The sequence below is a fragment of the Oreochromis niloticus genome, linkage group LG16, assembly GCF_001858045.2.
Source record: "Oreochromis niloticus isolate F11D_XX linkage group LG16, O_niloticus_UMD_NMBU, whole genome shotgun sequence".
Taxonomy (NCBI): domain Eukaryota; kingdom Metazoa; phylum Chordata; class Actinopteri; order Cichliformes; family Cichlidae; genus Oreochromis; species Oreochromis niloticus.
Window position 1 is genome coordinate 14,501,633 of NC_031987.2, and position 22,177 is coordinate 14,523,809.

The 22,177-nt window shown below is 40.7% G+C and overlaps 2 protein-coding genes across 2 annotated transcripts in view; both read left to right on the forward strand.

The window, feature by feature from the left end:
• The first annotated feature begins 733 nt into the window (after window positions 1-733).
• sumo3b (small ubiquitin like modifier 3b) lies at window positions 734-5,781 on the forward strand. The gene is made up of 4 exons (XM_003447343.5): window positions 734-890; window positions 1,456-1,584; window positions 1,687-1,758; window positions 4,589-5,781. Exons 1-4 carry the CDS (start codon window positions 870-872, stop codon window positions 4,649-4,651), a joined length of 285 nt encoding a protein of 94 aa, XP_003447391.1. The 5' UTR covers window positions 734-869; the 3' UTR covers window positions 4,652-5,781.
• Window positions 5,782-10,222: 4,441 nt separating this feature from the next.
• The window catches only part of fmnl2a (formin-like 2a), a 50,634-nt gene continuing 38,679 nt past the window's right edge, over window positions 10,223-22,177 (forward strand). Inside the window, 1 exon segment of the mRNA XM_025903748.1 lies at window positions 10,223-10,336. Coding sequence (XP_025759533.1) covers window positions 10,223-10,336 — 114 coding nt within the window.

Sequence of the window (22,177 nt, forward strand, 5' to 3'; positions counted from 1 at the left end):
ACAGACATTTTTCTATACAGTCCCCAAATTTCTGTACAAATGAATCTTGGTTTCATCTGCCCGAATATTTTTTTTCCAGAACTGTAGGCTGTTTTAGATGCTTTCTGGCAAAGTCTACTCTGGATTTCTTGTTCTTGACTGTAACCAGTGGTTTGCACCTTAAACTAAACTCTCTTTCTTTACGTTCATGAAGGCGTGTCTTGATTGACAGTAATACACGTCCCTCCTCATGAGCATTCTTGACTTAGCTAGATGTTGTGGAGGTGTTTTTCTTATCCATGGAAAGAATTCTGTAATCATGCACTTTAGTCCTTTTCCGAGTTTTTGATAACGCTCTGATATGTTTATTTGTAATCTTGAATCTCAAAGCTGACAAAACAGTTTATGCAACACTTTGCAAAATCACTGCTCATCCATGACATAATAACAAGAAAAGGTGTCACTATCCAAAACTTAAAGACCTAAGTGTATATGGCAGATCTCTAAAGATTAATTAAATAAAAGTAAACAACTTTTGGATTCGAGGGATAAATAATAAAGAGTCTATAATTACTATGGCAATGAGATGAGTGTGGCCAGCTTCCATGGTAAATTAGCTGCCATTTGAAAGCTTCTGTCCTGAGCTCCCGCGTTTTCTCTGATCAGGGCCCTGTTGTTTCCCCTATGTCACGGGAGTGCGCAAATTAGCGAACGCTCACGCATCCGCGGCCCAGACGAAAAATGGATCACGTGACGTTTTTGGTCGAATTACATTTTAAATATCACTGCGCGCTCCCTCGCCAAACGAAAGAGCCGGAGGAGCTGATAAACCGCTTCACCATTATCAGCCGGAGTCCACGTTACTCTTAAATACCGGAGGAAATAGCAGAATGTCTGAAGAAAAGCCAAAGGTCGGTGCCGCGCTCCTACAGAGACACATCTGGGTCATGTTCACCTTTACGTGTTCATCATGCCCGCTGCAAGCAGCCGTTAGCATGTTCTGCTAAGCTAGTGCTGCTTAAGGCTGCAGTTTCCTAGTTTGAGCGGGTAGACGGGGGAAACAAAGGTTGCTCAATTTGCGGATATTTTGGCTTTAAGCGCAGTTTGTTCCTGCCCTGTTTTGTATATTTCATATCCAGCCTCCTGCCTATCGGCTTACCTTTCAGTTAAACTATGTTTGCTAATGTCGGTAACAGAGTGCCTGTGAAATGAATGGCTTGTTTTTTTCCCCCCTTACTGTTTGCGCCATTGTGGCTTTCTGCGCCAGTTTGAACACGGACTAGCCTGCTATGCTAACGATGGGAGAAGGCGAAAGGAAGTGTGTATGCGTGCGGGTTTTGGGTTTGAAACCTACCTCCCTCCGTGATCACGCTTTCTTGTAAACGTAGTTGGCTAACTTAGGTTGGCTGCTACTTTGAACTAATCGGGGCTTACTCCCGGACGCTTCTGTTGGTGACTTTTTTGCTTTTATTGCAGGAAGGAGTGAAGACGGAGAACGACCACATTAACCTCAAGGTAGCTGGTCAGGATGGCTCGGTTGTACAGTTCAAAATTAAAAGGCACACTCCATTAAGCAAGCTAATGAAGGCATACTGCGAAAGACAGGTATGGGACCCTTTGAGCTTTTTTGCTGATATTATTGCGTATTACTTTGTAAATGATTAACTAGATGCAGAATCTAAGAGAAAATTCCTTTGTCTTTTCCAGGGATTGTCAATTCGGCAGATAAGGTTTAGGTTTGATGGACAACCAATTAATGAAACAGACACACCTGCACAGGTTGGTAAAATACTAAAGGCCCAGTTTATTTCATTGTGGAGGTTTGAAGATGCAAAATAGCATTGCCCTTGTTTTCTTTAACTAGAAAGTCAAGTGTGTGTGTTTTAAAAACTATATTCAAGTACAAGTCTTATGCCAGCACAACAAGTACAGCCCTTGGCCCAAGTTGTACATCTCAGCTTCTCCAGAAAATGCTCAATCACAACCTCAAAGTGAAGACTTACAGCTATAAATCATAAAGTTAATGTATTTTGTTGGATATTCGTAATGTCGTCATTAAACTGATGCAAAATGGCATGTAACAGCCAAATCAGAGGATAAGATCTACTTGTCCTCTTGTATTTTTATGCGTAATGAAAAGATATTCAGGTTAGGTATCAGTTTTATACATTTACATAGTGTGACGCATAAGACCACTTTTTTTTTTTTTCTGCTCTGTGTTTAGCTACTTTATAGTTGCAACAGTGTGAAATAGTACAGGGCTTAACAAATATTTTGAATGCAAAGTAAACTAAAGTCAAATTCTATGTTTGTTGCACAAACTTGGCCAAATAAGTAAAGATAAAGATGTAAAACCTTGTTAATCAGTAATCTTTAGAATGCTAAAAAATTAGGAAAAAATAGTAAATCCACTAAAATGTGGATTTAGTTTATTTGCCTGATAGATAAAAATATAATTTTTTTTCTAGTAGTTTTAAGCAACCTTTTTGACATAAAAAAGGAAGCAGTTTCTGGCGCTACTCTGGGTTCTCTTCCCAGTTGGGCCTGCCTTGCAAAAAGAGGACTTAACCACCTCGACTGGCTCCTTTTGTAGGAGGAGTGGTTCTACTCCAGAGATCCTTTCAATGTCTGTGCTCCAAAGCGTGATTTAGACTTCTGCGGGAAATCTACATCGTTACTTATGACGTAACTGAAAACCCCTATTAACCCTATGCTGTAACCTTCCAAGCCATTCAGTTGCTTCAAGGTGCATCAACCAGACATGTAGTTACATTTGTCAGGAGGTTCACATCAAGCTACTTGGGAAGTTACTGGTAGGATTTAAAGGGGTTTCCAGTTAGGACGTAGATTTCCCCCAGAAGTATAGATCATCATCACGCAGTCAGTTTTCCCGCTGTTAAGTGCAGGAACCCGGTGCAGTATTCTCCTGAATGATATATCTGAGCTTCTGTACTGGAATATCATCAAAATGGCTGTAAAAACCTAAATGACTGTACATGCATGTCTTCAGCTTAGCTGCAGCACAATGTTCCAGTTTGCAAAAGTCGAGAGGCGGACGACCAGTCAAGGCGCTACAAATACTGTGGGTGTGCATCAGGCAATGTGACATCAAACTGTGCACACACCACCCATGACGGAGGGTGTGTGGTGAACATGAAAACACCATAAATCAGGCCTAAAGCTGAGCCCAGCCACCCTACAGAGAAAACTCATTTCTGCCACTTGTATTTGTGACCTTGTTCTTTCAGTCACTACCCCGTATTTCATAACCACAGGTTAGGGTTGGCATGTAGATGAACTAGTAAATTGAAAGCTGCTTTCAACTTAACCCATTTCTTTATTAATGGGCCAGCACAAGCCCATATTACTCCTGACATCACACCAGTCGAGCAGTCCAACTCAAGCTTCACCTTCCCATCACTTGTGAATAAGATCCCAAGATATTTGAACTCTGAGGCAGCTTGTCTTCCCTAACCCAGAGCGAGCGTTCAACAGATTTTCACATTTTTATTGTTTTAAATTGGCGATGTTGTAAGTTCTAAATTCTCTTTCCTGAAAAACTTCCAGCCTTCTGTTAATAATTGTGATTGACTAAAGCTCATACTTTGTTACAAACCATTTGCTTTTTGCCACTGGACTGACAAAAAGCAGAATGAAAGTCCGAAAAACCCTCAGTGCAGATTTGAGAAAGGGAAACCTATATTTATGTATGTGACAAATTCCTGAACAGCTGCACATTACAAGACCATCGGTTCAAATGATATGCAAGTTAGCCAACGTCTGAAAAGACCAAAGAGATTGGCTGAATGGAAGCTGGTTTGGATGGTGTGAACCCATCAAGGCATAGACCCATAATGAACTGGAAGCTGCTGGACCATTGGAGACACTCATGAGTTTGTATTGCTGTAGACTGAGGCTGCCATCCAAAAAGGACATGCAAAGCTAAACAAAAGCTTTTTGCTGACCACATGCACAAATGTTTTCCAGACAAATGTTAATCAGATGCTAATCAGATTAGACAAAACTGTTTCTGAGCAGAATTACCTGAAGTATGTCTGGAGGAGACATCCTTCAGACATAAACAAAGGAACTGTTACTAGCTGTTCCACATGCAGGTTGTAGCATCTTGATCTGGAACTGTTTAGCTACCAGTGGAGCTGGTACATTGAACAGACTGGAAGTTGTATCTACCTCAGGATTGTTCAGTAGAAATCGTTTCAAAGTGCAACGACCTCAAACCTATCAAAAAAAAAAAAGTGGGATTATGGTAAATGGTAAAAGTCCAGTGTCTGCAGTGACCTTTTTTCGGGGAAATATTGTCCAATATTAGTTGTGCTTTACATATACATGGTACAAAATATGTGTAAATTTTGTTTATTTCAGAAAGCTCTTTTTGTGCACCAAATTGTCAGTGTTCCTTTTAACTCTCTAATAATATATATCACACCTCAGGGAAAAGACAGACAAACAAAACAGTCCTAACATGGTAATTTAAAAGTGGTAATTTAGGCAGGGAAACCTGCCTACATGATATTATTAGCATTACTGAAAACTTCCTGTCAAGACCTTTATGGTCTGAGAGACTAATGTGCATGTGTCTTTGTTGCAGCTGGAGATGGAGGATGAAGACACTATTGATGTATTTCAGCAACAGACGGGAGGAGTCTGTTAAGTGGAAAGAGTCAACACTTTTTTGTTTGTTTTTGGTTTTTTTCTCCCCTTTTCAATTCAGTTTTCTTTTTCTATTGGGTTTTTCGACTGTGCTTCCCTAAATGAAAGACTTCACACACACAAAAAAATAAAAATAATAATAATGATAATTTGGGGCCAAATCCCAACTTTGAGTCTAGGTAACTTCTTAATGTTGTATTCACCAAAACTGATTTGAAATTCATAAGGACAGAATACATCTCATATTATGGCTTGTAATGACGGGACCATCGTGGGTTTTTGTGATGTTCAGATGTCTGAGTAAGCTAAATGACATTCTTTCTTTTCTGTTTCTTGATATTTGTTTAATTTTTTCCAGATAATGGTAAGAATTCATATTCAGGATGGACTTGACTATTTAAATATTCATGTACTTATGAGGAATGCTGCTGGGATAGTCAGTAGTGATCTGTTCATAGATGGGAGATTTTGTGACATTATTCTCATGTAGCTTTTAGTCACATTTTTAAAAGAACATTTAGAAATAATCTGTCCATGCACAGTTTATCTTAAACAGAAGAAATACTTGTGCTTGGAAAGCGTCATATGGATGGTTTACCTCAATACTGTTACCTTCAAAGTAGATTTATCTGACTGGTAGTACAGTAAGGTTCTTGGACCAAAAATGCTAAATGAAAAGGTTTCTTTTTATAAAAGGGTTTGACTAATATAAAAATGTAGATGTAAAAGTTATTGTAACTCAGTGGTTGGTGGTATTGCACAGCAGAAAAACGGTTGTTTTCATGTGTAAAGTTGATTTTATGCCTGTCCAGGACTTTAAAAGGGGGAAAACCTCTCACCTTTTATCAGAGACATTTTATCTCATCCAAGATTAAGTATTTCACTCATTGTATACATGCATACATGACATGTTGCCAATTTGAATAAGTTTGTAAAAAGTCTATCCAAACATTAACGTTGTTTTATGCTTGTGTGTTGATGGAACCTTTTTTTTGTTTTTGTTCATTTTCACCTGCATTTCAAATTTAAACACTTTAGATTTGCATGGTGATGTTGGCAAATGTTCTTTTTCTTTAATTTTTTTTTTTTTTTGTCCTTATACTGTATACAATAAATATAGTTTGATACTCAGCTGCCTGAACCCTGTTGGCTTTCATTTGTGTTAGTGCTGTAACGTCTTTAGTTGCCAGTGCAGAGCAGGTGTAAAACATTTGCATCTTTGGTATAAACAGGAACTCATTTAAAAGAGTGGGCAAACAACTGTGCCTGAATTTCTAAATACAACGATGGTTTTTTTTATCTGTGGTTTTTCCTCATCAAAGTACATGTGACAATACATATCCTGGACACTGATTATGATGGGAACTCATGGGAAGTAAATGTTATGTTAGGTCATCATAGTCTAAGGAGCTTGTAAAGACTTCACAAGCCCCCCCCCCAGCTCAGATGACAAATGTTGCTGTAGTTAATGGCAGGAATCTGCCAACATGGTTCTTTGGGCTTAAATTGTAAGAAATAATTATGCAAAGTTACAGAAACTTCAGGTAGCTCATTGCCCAGTCTGTAATAAAAGTTTTTACTATTAAAAAAGTAAACTTTTATTACATTTATTTAATAGTTGTTTTTTTTTTCTGTGAATCCACCATAACAAATTTTTCTATTGTAGATCGTGGAAAAACTGGAAATTATTTACTTTTATTGGTGTCATATGAATGTCAGTAGGAAAACCTATAAAACATAAATATAGTTAAGTCCAAAGACTATGCCCTCCTTAAGTAGACACTTTTTTTCAAAAGGTGTCCTGTGGCCCAGATTTGAGTCCTTGGCAGGCTAGTTCTGGCCCCTGGCCCGTGTGTTTGGTACCCCTGACCATTAGACCATAATGATCAGATTATTTAGTCTTTAAAGGGTTGCGGGCATTTAGCTTTGTCTTAATCTGCTCCAGAGTAGGAAGCAATATACACTAGATGGCACTATTATCCTTACGATCTGTTGGTACTTGATTCAATCACTGCACCCTCCAGCCCCATAAGTTAAAGTACAAAGACGCATTTGTTAATCTACTCGAGCCTTATGAAGGCTATAACTTCATGAGTCTCCTTTTAAGAGAGCTTGATTTCACAGATGTTACTAAAATGAGCAGCCAAGTGAACTCCCTGTGAGGTTCCTCACACACTGGCGTGATTGTGCTGCTTTTATTTTTGGCACCTCTTTTGCATTTTAGATTTCCTCATGGACATATCTGAGGCCATCATACCACCCCCCCAAGATTTTTCAGAAATGCAGCTGCAAGGTGCCGCCTCCACCCACACATGCAACATCCTGCTGGCATCTAATGCAGTCTCTGGAAGAATATTCAGCAAGTTGTGTTAGGTAGAAAACTGAGGTGCTGTTTTGCATTGATTAAATGAGTAAAAGAAAAATTATCAGTTGTTTAAATTAATTAAGTTTATGTTAACCACCTTTCTGCACATTCTATATCTACTAAAAATGAAACCCTTATTTACTGTAAGGGGTAAGAATGACACAGTCTTCCTCACTGTTTCTTTTTATTGCTGCCATGTCACCATCCGCTGTGTCAGGAACGCTTGTTATTTCAGCACACAACCTCATTTGTTTGACACTGCACTTAATCAACACACAGTGTTATTGTCATTGTCTTAATGTTCAGTCATTGTTGAGCTCGTGTCATGTGCTGGTCATTGTAAAGTAAGGGCTGTTTATTGTCTGAGATAATAGGTGGATTATCAAGTGAGCTGCACATTTAGATTTATGTAGAGAAAAAGAAACAATTTTCAGAGAACAAATGCAAGATTCAAAGTTAAATTATTTTGACATTATTATCTAACTTCTGCATATGAAAGCCATTGTTATGTATATTGCCATAAAAAACATGGAGCCCCAAAAGTCTGTAAAAGCACACAAAGAAAATATCTCCAACAAAATTACACCACCTGTCTTAACCGTTAATACAAGGCAGGATGTTTTCATGGTTTTTACACCAAATTCTGGTCCTAATGTCCAACCATTAAAAGTTGCAGGAGAAATCGAGATTTATCAGACCAGGCAATGTTTTTCCAATCTTCTGATGTCCAGTTTTGGTAAGTCGGTGCAAAATACAGCATCGTTTTCCTCTTCTTAGCTTACAAGAGTAGCAACCGGTGTGGTCTTCTGCTACTGGTTCTACATATTGTGTGTACAGAGATGCTCTTCTGCGTACCTTGGTTGTAATATTAGCTCAAAGCAGTCTGACCGTTCTTCTCTGACCTCAACATCAACAAGGCATTTTCACCTAGAGAACTGCCGCTCACTAGGCCGCCTGGCACTAACAACCATGCCACATTCAAAGTCACTTAAACTACCTTTTCCCCCCCTAATTCTGATGCTCAGTTTAAACTTCAGCAGGTCATCTTGACCATGTCAACATATCTAAATGCATTGAGCTGCCATATGACAAGCTATTTGTGTTATTGAGCAGTTGAATTGGTGTATGAAATAAATTTGTTGGTAAATTAGTATTTTCAGACATCAAAATGAGCATAAATGGCTTTTGAATAAGCATACACAGTGCAGGGGGGAGTGGTTCTTACAGAGCAAAATAACAATACTCAACTTTAAACACGTAATGAGTGAATGAGGTCAGTCAGCTGTGTTTTGCATCCTTGGTGTTTCCAGCCAAGTAACCTCATATGTGACACCCTCCCTTACTCGGTCAGTCCAGCAGGCTGAATGAAAGCACTGTGCATCTGGAGAACCTCTGGATTATCTCCAAAAAGTTGCATGCTGATGTCACCCAGTTGTGCGTAATGTGGTCTCCACCCTGACCGCATCAGATTTCATTTTAAGCCATGTTGAAGATCCTAATCTGTTTTAAAAAAAAACAGACTGGATCTGATGGGAACTCTACAGTGGATGTTGACTGCCCTTCACCACACAGTATGTACTTAGTATAATACAGATATATATGTATATATGTTTATTACACAAATATTAAGGTGTCACAACTGAGCAGACTGCTACTACTGTCACTGAATGTTGATCATCACATTTTACACTGAATCCAATGTTCAAGAGGTTCAAGAGTTTGATTTTTTTTAATGTAAGTTCATTGGGGGAAAAAATTCTTGAAATAGCTGATGAACCATTTTGATCAAGCTTATAGTTTGGGTTGGATGTTATGACCCTGAACCACCCCTTAGTCACATTGAGGGACTTTGCATGAAGCACTGGACACTTCTCCATCCATCCATTATTAACTTTGCTCTCATCATTGTGTAGCTGTGATTTGTCCTGTTTGTTAGAGGTCTCTCTTTTCCACCAATCAGTCACCACATAGCTGCCCCACCCGGAGCCTGATTCTGCTGGAGATCTCTTCCTGTTAAAAGTTATAAGTTATAAGTTTGCTGTTGCTATAAAAAAGTATGCACAACTAAAAACACCTGAGTGTGTTTGTTGCTTTGACCACAGTGATTGGTTTGCACATTTGCAGGCTATAAATACTGTCTAATAAGATGACTGTTCTGAGGGAAAAGGTCATTGTGTGCAAATTCTTTCCCTCAAATACTGTCATGGTCAAAATTTAGAAATAGGTGTAAATTAAAATAGCCTTATTGTTACTGATTTATTACACTTATGTGCTGTTTTTGGAAAACATTGTTCAATATGATGACTGGTCAAGATCAAAACTGATAATCATACATGAGTAGAAAACGCTTGACTAATGAAGTCATTGTGACAGAGTTTGAAAGGTAACAAATTAACAAGTTTATCTACACAAAAAGTGAAAAACACACAGCGTGGGAATGATGGATTCACTCCACAGAGCCCCTGCACTCGCTCTTCTTTTGCGTGAGGGCGTCCCTTGATTACTGGCCCCTGACTCTGGACTCAAAGTACCACAATGCAACACCGAGCATCTCCTTAGCTACGGCTTTGGGAGCTACGCCCCAAGAAGAAGTGGGAGGCTCGCCCCCCTGAAAGGACTCATTGTAAAAGAGGGATGAGAGTGTGCGCGCAGGCTGCGAGTGTGTCCAAGTGTGTGTGAGCGTGTGGACACCCCCCTCCTCCTTAACTAGCTGGTCAGCAGTGGAGGGATTAGGAAAGCCAGACCCGCTCACTCACTCATTCACTCACTCACTCAGTCACAGATAGGGTTGCAGTAATCGTGAATCATGCTCGTCGTCATTACTACCGGCTGGGAGTGGAGCCGAAATTGTGCAAGATACGGATAACTGCATAGAAAAGGTCCGAGTGAGTAAGAGGAGTCACGTTTCCAGGTTTCTTCCCTTTGCCGTGAAAATGTTTCATCAGGGACTCCTCTGCCGCCGCCGCTGCTGCTGGCGCTCGGACCCGTCGCATTATGTTACTTCCCTCACATGTGCTTTATGTTGAAGAAGAAGAAGAAGAAGTGATCTGGATAAACCTGCGAGGATCCTGCCAGGGCGACTGAGCAAAGCGAAGAGCGTGTGGATATTTCCCCTTTTTATCGCCGTGCAGAGGTTTTTTTTTTTTTTTTTTTCTCAAGTGGACTAAGAGGGGGAAAAGTTGGGGTTTCTGGTCAAAAAGAGGAATCATGGGGAACGCAGGGAGCATGGACCACCACACTGATCTCAGGGGACACAACATGCCCCTGAAACTCCCCATGCCAGACGCAGGTGAACTGGAGGAGAGATTTGCAATCGTTTTGGTAAGAAAAAAAGTCGTTTGCATCTGTCTTCTCTTTGTTCCCTCCATGCTCCGGTGCCCCGGGACGGGACAGCTGTGTGTGTAGGTTGGACCCTCTGTTTGTCGTCCTGCACGCCCCGATCCTCTCTTTGTTGCTCAGCTAAAAAAAAAAAAAGTCATTCCAAACAGAAAAGTGTTTGTTTATTTACACAAGATCTGCATCTGTTCCTCTGATATGACGTTTTTTGAGCTTGGCAAAACTTCTAAACTTTGTTGTGGGTTTTTTAACCCTAATCAAAGTAGCGATGAAGTTGTAGCAGGACTGGGAATTTATTGATGCCTTCTTTCTTTTTGATTCAACAAGTATCTGAGTCAGCTTTTAAACTTTTACCACACAGTCCTGAAATAGATCAGACACTACGTTTTGGCCCCCTAAATAAATAATTTTAAAAAAAGCACTTCCACAAGTATATGCATGAGACACCTGCGGTGGTAAATTATTGAGTTTATTGCCATTTTCCCCCAACTTTATGAGTCCAGACACAAGCTCCCCATTGAAGCTTTAAGTGCCCAGCATGTCAGGTCCTTTGAAACATCTGTCACATCATAGGCAGGCAGCGGATCTGTCAACAGTTACCTTACCTGGGCACCAACATAAAGAGTCCTCCATTCATAAACAGTTCTAAACAGTTGATCAAGATACTGATCGTGTTGCAGGGATTCACAAAAGGTTTGTATATAATAGGTTTTGTTTGGCCAGATGTGTGGAAAAACTTCCATTGCTCATTTCTCGGTGTACTTGTGTACTAAAGTGTTATTTACCATCTTCTTGGACAATTTTATTTATTTAAGCCATCAAAGAGTAACAAATAACTTTCTGCTCTCCAGCTCTGTGCCCCAGTCAGTGAATAAAAACCTGCACAGAGGAACAGTGAGGTGAAATTTGAGAGCTGGCAAAATGTGGGTCAAACGTGATTGTCGCCTGGCCTCGCGCCCTCATACACATGAACTGTTTTAGGAGAAGGAATTTGACTTGAGCAAGCCGGTTCTTATCACTGCATCGTCGTGCACTCGTCACGGAGACGAGGAGAAGGTTTTTCATTTCGATCTTGTCTTTTAGTTTTTTCAACTCGCTACAGAGCATTTTTGTTATGTTAATGGTGGCGGGGCAGATCGTTTAGCCTGTAAGCACATCACAAAAAGCAGTTTAGGTGGAAGTCAATTCGCTGTGCTGTGTTGGGGTGTGATTGCTGCTTGTCAGACACTGGTGAATCCCTTTCTGTCCTGGAGGCAGCACGGAGAGAGAGGTTTGACGTCACACTGCCGAGGGATTTAGACCCTTTTCTTAATCACATCTGCTACTAGAACCACCTACTTCCCACATTTTACAAGCATTAGGAATTCCCCTCTCAAATGAGAAATAGCAAAACAGTTGGGATGTAGAAAATTTTGTTTGTTGATTATAAAACTCATCATCATTACGCTTTCCAGGATACAAACCCACGCCCTTAAATTTCTTAGGATGGCTATCTGAAACACCCGTCTTCATACCATGTCAGGAACTCCCCCGCTGACTCCCCTCCTCTTCCTTGCTGCCAGCATGATGCCTCAGCTCTTGGCGGGGTGGAAGCCCTCCAGCATTAAAAGAACTTAGTTCTATAATCACAGCATTTAGTGTTAGTTACTGCCGTTTAAACCCTAATGTGTCTCAGCTGTGGCTCATGGCAGTTGGCACTATCAAGTGGCACTACGTGACTCTGATCACCTCACTTCAGTTTGAGTGGCAAACGATTAGGATGATTCCCCTCGCTTTGCTTTGTGTCCTGACATAACAGAGGTCTTCAGAGCTGATCAAGATTTAAGTGGGCCATTTAGCCCCTTGTTAGTCACCCGTAAAGTTTTATCAATCTGATTGGCTGGTTTCCCCTTATCAGTTATGTAAACTATAACCAAATGACTGCTTTTGGACTTGATGATATATATAGTAGTCTTCTTGTTGCATATTGTCACCAGATTGGTCAAATAATAGCTGCAGGACTGTTTACTTGCCACTCTTAATAGATTTGATCAACAGGCAAGCCTTGGATCACAGCAGGGAACCATTTGGATTAGAGGCTTTCACAGTATGTAACCACATTCAAGTGGTCCACAGCTTTGTATTTGTTTTTTTCTTTTTAATCAAGGACATATAGTTCTGTCCAATAGTCTTGAGTTGCCCTTCATTTCTTGATATTTTGGTAGGAAAATGGGAAATAGACACAGTGATTTATTAAAACGTGCAAACATGAAAGATTAAAAACAAAACATATAAGGCAAAAACAGAGTTTGTACTATTCTAATGAGGTTGACCATCACTTGTTGTAATTTCTTTATGTCTTAGTCTTAAGGAATAGTTCTCCAGGCTTCTTGAAGGACATTCAAAGCTCTTCTTTGGACGCTGGTTGCCTTTCGTCATTGTCTCTGTCACTGCTTCAATAATGTTGAGGTGTTGGCTCTGAGGAGGTCAATCCATCACTGATTTATTTTTTTCTATCCAGGTATGGTTTCATGACATTGAACATAGTACCTTTGTTCTGAGCTCCTCCGTACACATGATGATAATTTGATCCAAAAATTACAAATTTGGATTCATCACTAAATAAGACCTGTTGCCACCGATTCTTAGTCCAGTTCTAGTGTAATTTATATAACAACTCAGCCTTTACTCTGTGTTTTATCTTCCTTATGAGTATCTGCGTGACAACCACCCTTTCATCCACCCTAGAAACTGTGTTATCTTTGGCATTTTTCATGAATTCGATTAAAGAAATGAGGACATATGCTTTTGCAACAGACTGAGTGAAATAGCAGTTAATGTCCAGAGAAAAACCTTCAGCAAGCCTGGAGAGCTGTTGCTCAAGAGCACTTAAAAATTACACGAAAGTCTAGCTCCTTGGAAGCAAAATATAAAGAGAAATGAGGGGCGACAAGAGTTTTGCACAGAACTACACTCTATTAAAATTTGCACGGTGTGTGATGTGAAAAGCTTTTCAAGTATTAACTCGTGACTCAAATCATCTGAGCAGACCGCATCTTTGTGTAACCACACATGTAAAATAAACCTAGTTTCTACAGTAAAGATTTTGTGTAGCTGCACAAGTAATGTTGACTTGTGTTGTACAGGAACTGGTTTCACGGTGTTCTGTTAAACTACCCACTGAATGCTAGAAGATCCAGGAAGTCCAGGATCTTGGCACAGTCAACAAGATGAGTTAATGTGTCAATGCCATTAAATGGTCCTTCACTGGAGATTGTTTTAGCAAGAATGTTTCCAAGGTCAAGAATAAACTGTTAAGATCAATGCAAAATTCAGTGTTGTTAAAGTTTATCACCATATTATGTCTGTAGTTAAGGATTTGTGTACATGTGCCAATCTAAATTATACTTCGAAGTCCCCACTTCTTGGCTGTTGTAATATCTTGTTGGCTTGCGTTTTTGTACTTATCGCATTTATCTCATTAAAATAGTTCAAATTTTGTATTTAAGACCCAGAGAAATAATAGAAACTATAACCTTTGCCTGTGCTCAGTGAGCTAACCCTAACTTATAATGGTGTAGTTTTAACTGGCTTCAGCTCCTTCAAAGCTGTAGTAAGTTAAATTTCAACCCACCTTTCTTAGATATGGTTGTTTGCTCTCACTGTGTGTGATTGTCATACAAGTGGCTTACTTCTGGTGGAGTCTGCAGTTTCTACCAAATGAAAAGTTCCCAGTGAAGTGGCTCATTAGGCCAAGAACTGATCTCTGAAACAGACTTGAGCTAATAGTAATCTGAGGCCTCTGCTGTGATAGGACTGCTTGATTCACATGCAGCCTTGGCCTTCAGTCAGGAGAAGATTAAACCCAAATAATCTTTGTTTAGACGGCGCAGATTGTCATAGAGACATAAATAGGAATTTGTTTGTATTCCATGGCTCTCTGCTTTCTATGACTTCTCATTGTTGCTGGTTCTTTTAAAGCATCTTTGCTCACTTGTTGTCGTAGTATTGGTAACATAAGTCAACCACAGATGAGTTCCACATGATTATGAGTGAGCCCTCTTGATGTCTAATCTGCACGGCACAGTTCTGTCATGTCAGTGTGCTGCTGATCATTTAACCATACACTTGCCAGATCCAGACAAAATTTCCGAACGGCATTTTTAACATGTCTGTTGGCTTTGAGCGCACAATAGCTGAAAGCACGTGAAATGATTACAATCAGTCTTTGGGAGTCACATGTACAGTATTAGTCAGTCTATATGCTTCACACTGAACCAAAGGAAAATGACTCTGTGTAACAGGAATGCAGCCAAGGCCTCATGTCTGCTCTTCTGCCTCAGCTAACCACAGAGTTGACAATCAAATTAGATTGCACCCACATCCAGGAGACCGTCGAGTTGAATCTCTGAGTATCGTTCCTGCTGTCATGGAGACAGAGAAGTTCAGAGTCATTACTTGTTTAAATGCCATATGGGGGGGACTGTAGCTTGGATGCTGTTGTTGCTCTTCTCAGTAGTCTGCCCAGATTACGTCTAAGCCGCTTTGTTTAAAGGCTGCGACGCACCACAATCTGCTGTTATTTCTGCTGTGAGGTACCACATCTGAAATCTACTCCAGCACATTAATCACAAGAGTAGCCCTCATGTTTAAATGAAGTCTAATCTGTCACATCGGCAGGTGCAGAGTGGGGTTTTACCTGGAAAATGCTTTCTGGTACTTCCTAGGCTTAAGGTGCATCCAAGGTGCTGTTAGATAAGCAAAGTTAAACAAAATATGTATAAAGTGATGGGCAGTGCTTATTATGCATCTTGTTGGGTCATTGTTTTGGTTTTATTCCATCAGCCTGATTTCCAGCCACAGCAGGCAGCTGTTTTTAGCAAAGAAGCTCTGATAAATCCACCACGCGCTACCTACTTCACTCTCGGTGGTAGAAAGGCACAGTTTGAGGACGTAGCGGCTAAAGAGACAAATGTTTCTCCTGCTGAATGGAGGTTGAATATTTAGAGTTGCACATCTCCAAATATAAACAAAGGTTGTTCACTTGCTGTAATGCTTATTTTTTTCTTCAATATTTCCAATTTTATACGTTACAGTGAGAAAATGAAAGAAAAAACCCTAAGATATTACATTGGTGGTAATATGCAAATTGTGGCTTTTTGTTAGAATGTCATTTAAATGTGCGAAGACACTGAGCCCTGCATCTCTCACAGTGCTACATGAAACCCAGGAAGTGACTAAGCTAAACCTCTTAGGTTTTTCCATGTTGACTCTTCTTCATTAATAATATAGAACAATGGGTTTTGTCTGTGGTGCAGAGGATGAACAGTGGCTGAATCCCGTGCGTCAGGACCACCAGACAGAGCTGCTCTTTATTCTGTGTGAAGCCCAAGACGGAGCCTGGCACTGGACCCAGAGCCGACAGGCCACGAGAGGCCTCCACACATACCCGTTTCTATGTGTGTGTGTGTTTGTATTGGTTTCTGCTGTGCTGGATCCCCAGGATACTCACCCACCAATTAGCCAGAACAGCACTGAGGATGTTATGCTCAGGGAGCAATGAAATCCTGCAACCAATGCTCTGGCCTGTGAAATCTCAGAGGGGATGTGAGGTACTGCGGTGTGAAGCGACAATGTGCTGCTCAAGATCCCAAAACATAGCTTGGAGGCATCTTGGCTGGCTGGCAGAGGCTCAGCTGATTATGTGAGAAAAAGTCTCTCAGCTGTGTGCAGTCACCACTGAGTTGAAACTACTGAGGGTCCAATCATTATTGTTGCTCTAGCTTCAGTTTTGACATGTGCACATTCGGGGGGTTCAGTTTTCTGCTCCACTATGTGGGTGGCAAAGGAAATCGTTGACTCTAGAATAACCTTTAAACCTGTCGGCTGGACTTTGTTTTGATTGTACAGTTGTTCTTTGCTTTTGTTTACCTGCTGAATTAAGTTTCAGTTGCGTGGTTGTGGACTAATAAAGCAGCTGAACACTTTGTTTGGCATCAATGAAAGGTTGAATGCCAGCTAGCAACTGTGTTAAGAGAAAAAGAAAATGTCCCTGGGAGTTTGCTGTAATTCTTCCTGCAGGTGTATGATGATGGAGTCTTAAAAAGACCAGTCTGATCCTTTCATGTGGGTAACAGTCCATTGCCAGGACCAGTCCAAAATTCACACAAAAGAGCAACAGAGTTGCAGCTCTTTTGAGAAGTGCATTATGGTCAGGATCTGTCCAGGCTCCAAGGTGGCAGCTGCACTAGAGAGACATTCTGCTTGGTCTGTCAAAGTTCTGCACAAGAGTGGGTTGTGACCTCTTAGGAATTAGTTAATGTTAATGATGTTCAGTTTTATCTGAAACATCCAGCAAATTCATCAGTTATTAGTGTCAATATGACAAGGATACGCTTTATCCTCTGGCATTGACACTTGTCAATCCTGTTTCATGGGCCTTGAGCTTAATTTTTGTCCTCAGCTGTAATGTGATGTAACACTTTGTCTCAAAAGTTAACTTTAACATTCTTTAACATTCTTTCAAAAGCAGACATAAGCTGCTTTTGAAATTGCCACATTCAAAAAGGCAGGTTTTGTCTGGTAGCAACTTGCCAGAATTAACATCTGCGGAGCAGAATGGGAGGTGCTGTTGAATTTGAATGGACTCCATTAGACCTGAAGACAATGTGGCAGTCTGCTGTTTCAGGTTTTATTGGACAGAAGATTTGCCTTTTACTCTAGACTCTTTGCAAGTAGCCACAGAGGAGAACCAGCCTATCCGGGGTTAGGATTTGGATTCAGTACCTACTCAAGCGCTTCCAGTAAATCTCAAAAACAGAGATAGGAAATTGGCAAAACATCAGTTTTGTTTCTTTCCTACAGTAGAGGCTTCAGATTGCTGTTTCATTAAAAAAAACACATTACCAACAAATGGTAAAGAATTTTTATTTTATGCACCTATAAAATAAATCTATAATATATGGTACATAATAATAGATTGAATCCTTCAAATTCAGGTGAGCAGGCAATTTTCCTGTTCTATGAAAATCTTGTATTAAGATGCTCACCATAGGACAGTTGAACAGGTGTATCAATTAACACATAATACCTTTGATCACTGATGCTGATGTTCAGATGTTTCAGCTCTGAACAGTTTGAGCCACACTGTTAAGTCTGTAGGCACCGTGTCCGTGTGCTCAACAGGGTTGCCACTTGCAGCCCTTTTTTTATACCATAAAAGCAGCTGTGTGCTTAGTAATCATGTGGTTTCGAGCTCCCATTTAGCCTTTCTTCACTGGATGATGCAAAAGTGTACTTTTGTGGCGGGCACCTGCTATTCAGAGTGCCTCTGTCGTCTCGTTAGAAAAAGTGAGTGTACGGCTCTTCGGCGTTTGAGGGATGCCGATTCAGATATGGTGGGATTGCTGGGTCAAATTATACAGGTGTGTTTGGGGGGGTTTTGTGGGGGAGGTAATCATGATTCTGTCAGAAATGTTTGCACGCCTTCCAGAAGTGTCACAGAGCAGGAAACTAATGTTTTAGCTGCGGTGCCACCTAAGGCGTTGAAACTGCAAACTAGGGGACAGTAATTCTTTCGAAGCAACGGCAAAGCTTCCTGGTTTTCCAGTGAAAATAAAGCAAAAGCACTCAGCTATCAGGTTACATCATGCCTGCCATGAGTGTGTGCGGGTGACGTCATGGAAGCCATCAGAAAGGCTTTTTATTTTATCACTTTTTCTTGTGAAGTTTGTATGTAAGTCAGTTTCGTTATTGCATTTAACCTTTGAATTCCGCTCTTGTGACTAATGAATAAGTGTGTATAACAGGATAAAAACCTACCCACCCACCCAAATGCTCACATAAAACAGGATGCAGAAGACTTTCACTTTATTACAGATCTAAATGTGACATTTAGATCACATTTAGATTGTGACATTGTGACACAAATGTGGCCATCATTGTCACAGCTTACAGTTAGGCACTACTCTGGTTGTATTTGTCAGGCTTGTGTTAATAAAGGACAAATTAAATGCTATTATTGAGCAGTAGTATTAAATCGTTCGGCTTCTTTTTCATTTCATTGAAGATTTCCTGCCACAGGAGGAAGATTTAAAAGGTGCTTTTAGATATTTAAATCCATGTAAACAAATTTTTCTCATCTTTTTTAACTCAGCTGAGCCATTTTTTTATTAACTGTTTTGAACAAACAACATTTCGGGCTCATATTCGCTCTGGAACGTGGACTCCACCTCAGTACAGACACTTTCGCAACCTCACAACATCTGGTCTGGCCAGAGCGCCTCTGTGTTCATGTATCACTTGTTTTATTTGGACAGCTTCCTGCTGCTCCACACCACCTCCATGATGTTTCCGGAATTTGGATAGCATCCAGCACTCAAGCCAGAGTTTTTTTTTCTTTCTTTTTAATCCACAACGTAAACATGTTTTTGCAATATTTTGTGTATTTTACCCACAAAGTGTTACAGATTTTTTTTTTGTGTCCGTGTCATGCTTTAAAATCGAACAAAGCTGTCGGGCTCAAATTTCAATATTGATCATTTGACTTCTTCTGCATTTCGTTGCTTTTGTGGTGAGGCTTGCTGAAGGCACTTTGATGGCATTGTGAGCAGCGTGGATAAAATGAGAATAGCGAGTACCCACTCTTGTTAGAGAGTGTGAAGCTGACAGATGGTCTGCTAAGTCCAGTATGTCATGTTATCGGTGAGCGCAGTGAGGTAAATGGATGAAATGTCGTTGGAATGTGTAAAACGAGAGGCAAAAACATTTGACTCACCGAGTGGTCAAGAGGCATTCTAGTGAACAGCTTCACAAACACAAACGCTACTGTCGGGTCAGGGGGGTCCTGGGGATTACAAAACTAATCTGAGGACAGACAGGGGACACCTGTGCCCCCAAAGAACGCCAGGGATTACAGATCCACGCTGTGCTAATGAGTGGAGGACAGCTCGGTTTGGACAGCACACGCCTCGGGGCTGTGCAGCTCCTTTCTCCTTTAAGTAGGCTCTTATCTCTGACTCCATTATGAATATGACAGATTTCGATTCTGTCTGAGCCGCGGGGCTCCTCCGCTCCCCTGAAGGTTATCGTGAAAAGCAAGAAGTGAAGTGAATCATTTATTATGCAGTTTTGCCGTCACATATTAATACTCATAGGGATGGTGTTTTACAACTCAGACTAGCCTGAAGCGCAGCATTAACCTCAATATAAATTTGTAAATGCCTCAGAAACAAAACACCCCAGCGTTCGATGAAGCAAGCATTGGGAGAGGACAGTACAGCATCCAGTCATTTCCGTAGCGTTGAGCAATTTGAGGATTATTGCTCTGACTAGTTTTTAATAACTGAATGCAATGTGAGGTTTTCTTGTTGTGGCACGCAGCGTGGCATCAGTATGTTCAATTAAAAAGACAAGTGAGACGTTTTAGAGAAAAGAAATTGATTAGAGGTCGGAACGTGGCTTTGAATGATGCAAATTGGTTGTTTACAGCAGAAAGACGCGTCTTCTATTAAGGTCATTAGTTTCATTAATGCTGACAAAACAGTTATGCTGCATCTGTTGGTTTGAACACAGAGATTTAAGTTCTTCTGGATTGTGGTGCGTTAGCAGGGAGAAGGTAGACACAGAGGAAGAAAGAGGGGAGCGTGGGTGTGCTACCAACTCATGGCAACCCAAATCCTCAAGGAGAAACCAATTACTGCGCTGAAAGATATCTGAGAGGAGAGCTGGTGACAGTGAGGTGATGTACTGCACACTTTTGTCAGGTTCTGTCTCGTGTTGTTGTGTAGTAAACACAAGTAAACGCAGCGGAGCATGTTCTGAAAGGGGATGTTTTCTTTAATAGGTGGTCTACCAGGGTTTCTCGACTTTCCTAGTTGGATCGAGCTCTTTTGTTTGCATTCGCTCAAGCCAAAATTGCTTGGTATGTGAGATCACAGCAGGCAGCATGTGGAGTGATGATGTGAACATGTGGTTGTGGATTCTATCTGATGTAAAATTGGTGCTTTATCATTTTTTTGTTGTTGGCTGTCACAGAAAATTCAAGTGATTCTCCTTAATCCCAGATCTATGTTTCAACTGCAGTTACCATCAAAGACATTATACAGTTTATAACTATTTGTTTATGTATACTTTACAGTATATGTTTTACTCTTAGTGTGTTCTGTGACAAATTTGAAGGCCTGCAGGGTGTTTTAAGGAAATGGAAATAAAAATGATTGACCTAGTTAGATGTGTTTTGTTTGTGTGTGTGTGTTTGCACACCTAAAGGTGCAAAACACTACATTTTAGACACGTTCCAAAGCAAGTAGTTAGTTAGCCAGTTGTAGCAGCATTACTGACTGAAGCAGGTTCTTCATGTGGGCTGTGTGTTTGCTTTTCTAGCCAGCTGTGCTGTGAAGGCTGTGCCTGAGCAGACCTCCTGGTAGGTAGTGGTGGTTGGTGGGCTTTGAGCCAGCAGTCTATTTTTACTTCTTTTATGACTTAAGCTGGATAATGATAGGATACGTGGGCTCTAATAAGTTCTATATTTATGAACCTTAAGAACCTTAAGACCTGATGTGAGTTAAACATTGACATAAAGTTATTAGTAGCAACTGTTAAAGTTGATCTACACTAAAACTGGCCCCCTATATCTGAGTAAATATGGCATAGTTTAGCACGACATACTGGCTCGTTGTCTCCACAGTACTGACAGTTATTAATGACCTGGATTCATGTTCAGGCTACAGCTTTCAGGTCATTTTTGTTTCTAAAGGAACTCACTCAGTAACTGTACAGATGTGGGACAGCTGCTTTGGAGATGAAATGTGACTTTGGCAGCATGAAGGGAGGCTGGAGAACATTGAAACCCCACATTTCGCTGAGAGGGGATGGTCGTCCAGCACAGTGAATTCCACTATTTTTTTTTCTCCCTCTTGTCGTTTGCGTTTTGTTGCCGTCTGGAGGGAGTCTCCGATGCTTTGTCAGTGTCTCCCAACAGGATTGTCTTGTTGACTAAATCCTTTTCATTGTGCTTTTTTAGGATTTAAACTTCCTTGCAGCTGCAGTGGTTGCACGCATCTGCTTTACCAATACTTAAAATGGCTTTGCCACCATTTTATATCAGATTATTATTAATTTTCAGCATGAATGAGTGCATCCTTTTAGCATGTTTGCCTGTGTCTCAAATTTCTGTTATGCTTTTCTGTTTTACTAACCAGTTAAATTTAGGTGTGTATTCGTCAGGTGTTGGTTAAAAGCTGCCCAACCCTCCTCAGCTGCACCCCATTAATAACACAGTTGCACAGATACCAGTGTGGTTGTAGACATGGGGTAACCCAGTGAGCTGAGTGCTTGTCACAGCTCATTAGCAGTGGGACGAAATGAAGGCTGGTAGAAGTGGTCTTTTGCTTTAGTTGGAGCCTCACCAAGCAGTTCAGTGCACCCACAGCGACTCAGCAACCCACCGAAGCCACACAAGCACCCAGGCCAAAGGTACTCTTAATTCCAAACAAAACAAGGTAGACGTTTAGAAGTAAAAGTCTACCCTCCTTCAGGTTTCTCTCTCCAAAATGTAAAACCACTTCTGTGTGTAACATAGTAAACCCGCCGGCAGTTTTCTGTCACTTAATGTGACCGTCCGCTCAGGCGTCAGATTGTATTTTAATGTGTTTAGGGAAGACGAATGGATACAAAGCCTAGTCATCTGGTCAGGAGCCAGAGTGAGTCAATAGAACCCTTATGACTCCCAATTCCCTGCAGTCAGCACAGCAGCGATCATTCGACTCAAAGCTTCGGCAGAATACTAATTCAATTTCCTTTAGGGAAATCTCTACAGGCTACAACCTGAGTTTTTACCATATCCAT